The sequence below is a fragment of the Oryzias melastigma genome, unplaced genomic scaffold, assembly GCF_002922805.2.
Source record: "Oryzias melastigma strain HK-1 unplaced genomic scaffold, ASM292280v2 sc05851, whole genome shotgun sequence".
NCBI classification, from domain to species: Eukaryota; Metazoa; Chordata; class Actinopteri; order Beloniformes; family Adrianichthyidae; genus Oryzias; species Oryzias melastigma.
In genome coordinates this window covers 1-1424 of record NW_023422416.1, presented here as the reverse complement: position 1 = coordinate 1424, position 1424 = coordinate 1, and the positions used below count along the sequence as shown (strand labels likewise).

At 35.7% G+C, this 1424-nt stretch overlaps 1 protein-coding gene across 1 annotated transcript; it reads left to right on the top strand.

Moving 5' to 3' along the window:
- Positions 1-6: 6 nt before the first annotated feature.
- Positions 7-1057, top strand: LOC112139267 (peptidyl-prolyl cis-trans isomerase-like 3). The gene is made up of 3 exons (XM_024262017.2): positions 7-41; positions 603-670; positions 743-1057. Exons 1-3 carry the CDS (start codon positions 17-19, stop codon positions 920-922), a joined length of 273 nt encoding a protein of 90 aa, XP_024117785.1. The 5' UTR covers positions 7-16; the 3' UTR covers positions 923-1057.
- Positions 1058-1424: the final 367 nt, after the last annotated feature.

Sequence of the window (1424 nt, the reverse complement as noted above, 5' to 3'; positions counted from 1 at the left end):
GAACATTAAAGGCTTCATGGTTCAGACCGGAGACCCGACAGGTTTGGATCGATTCTATTCTGATTTTATTCTGATAAGCCCCGGAAATTGCATAATTACTCAGACAAGCGAGCCGGAAATGCTTAAATGATTTCAAAATAAAAGTACTCAAATGGAATCAATGAGGGATCAAGTTAATTACTCGATGAACGTTAAAGAAAATTGACGAATTAAGTAACTGGAAACATGTTTTACTTATCGTCAAGTTTGTTTTTTTTAAGTTACTTCTCTCAAAAGCAACACACAAGTAAAATCATTAAATCAAGCAACAAAAAAAAAGGAGCCACTATTGTTCTCATCTAATATAGCCCATCATTATTTTAAAGAAACAGGAATATCTGGGAACATTTTTTTAAGAATCTAATAAAAATGTAATATCAGCTTCAAGTTTTTACAGTATTTCTGGAAACAGCAATATTTTAAAGTCTAACGTTACAAAATAAAAGTGCAAAAGATTAGTGTAGTAGAATTAGTTTTAGAGTATGTTTTTTAGACCGTCATCATAACTTGATACAAACCACCTCTGATCTCCTCGCTGATGCATCTTTGTTACGTCCCTGAAGGAACTGGCAAAGGCGGGACGAGCATATGGGGGCGCAAATTTGAAGATGAATTCAGCGAGCACCTAAAGGTAAATATCACTTAATCTGCTTGTTTTTGTGAATCAGTTTTTAAACTGTTTGCTTGTGCTTTTTGTCTTCAGCACAACGTAAGAGGGGTGGTCTCCATGGCAAACAGTGGCCCCAACTCCAACGGCTCCCAGTTTTTCTTCACGTATGCCAAACAGCCCCACCTGGACATGAAGTACACCATCTTTGGAAAGTACGGGACTCACTATAGTAATCAGATTAATCTAAGTTTGCATATAAACACATGGAGATGAACTGAATACTGCATGATGCCTTATTAAGTAAAGTTTTATGTGTTTTTTACACATTTTTCAGTGGTCCCAGGCCGTGTGCTGGTACTGATCCACAGGGGAACAAATTAAACCACATATTTCCTGTTTTAGTAATAATTTGATTCTGACAGAAGTTTTATTTTGGAAAATCAAGCCGCTTGGTCGCATGTCAAAAATCTGTCTGCTACTTTCTTAAAGTGGCTGCATAAGCCACCAAATATAAACCCCATGCTAGTAAAGTAAAAAAAAACATATTTGGAAAGTTTCTTTTGGCAGAAAATAGCCAGACAGGAAAGAGAGTCTTCAGCTTCAAAATAAAAGAAAGTTCTATTTAACTAGTCTTTACTCCAAATATGGATTTATTGGGACAGTTGTTCCCACAGACCATAATAACAATGCAGAGTATTCAGCGTCGGCTGTCTAATGTTACAAGGATGCTGCTAATTAAATTTTTGAAATGGTGTATTCATGTTTATTATTATAT

Bases quoted from the DNA above. Each gene is read 5' to 3' on its own strand.
- LOC112139267 (XM_024262017.2), top strand. From the start codon at position 17: ATGGTTCAGACCGGAGACCCGACAG. The intron at 42-602 runs GTTTGGATCGAT...ACGTCCCTGAAG, and splicing joins TCAGACCGGAGACCCGACAG to GAACTGGCAAAGGCGGGACG. The intron at 671-742 runs GTAAATATCACT...TTTTGTCTTCAG, and splicing joins AATTCAGCGAGCACCTAAAG to CACAACGTAAGAGGGGTGGT.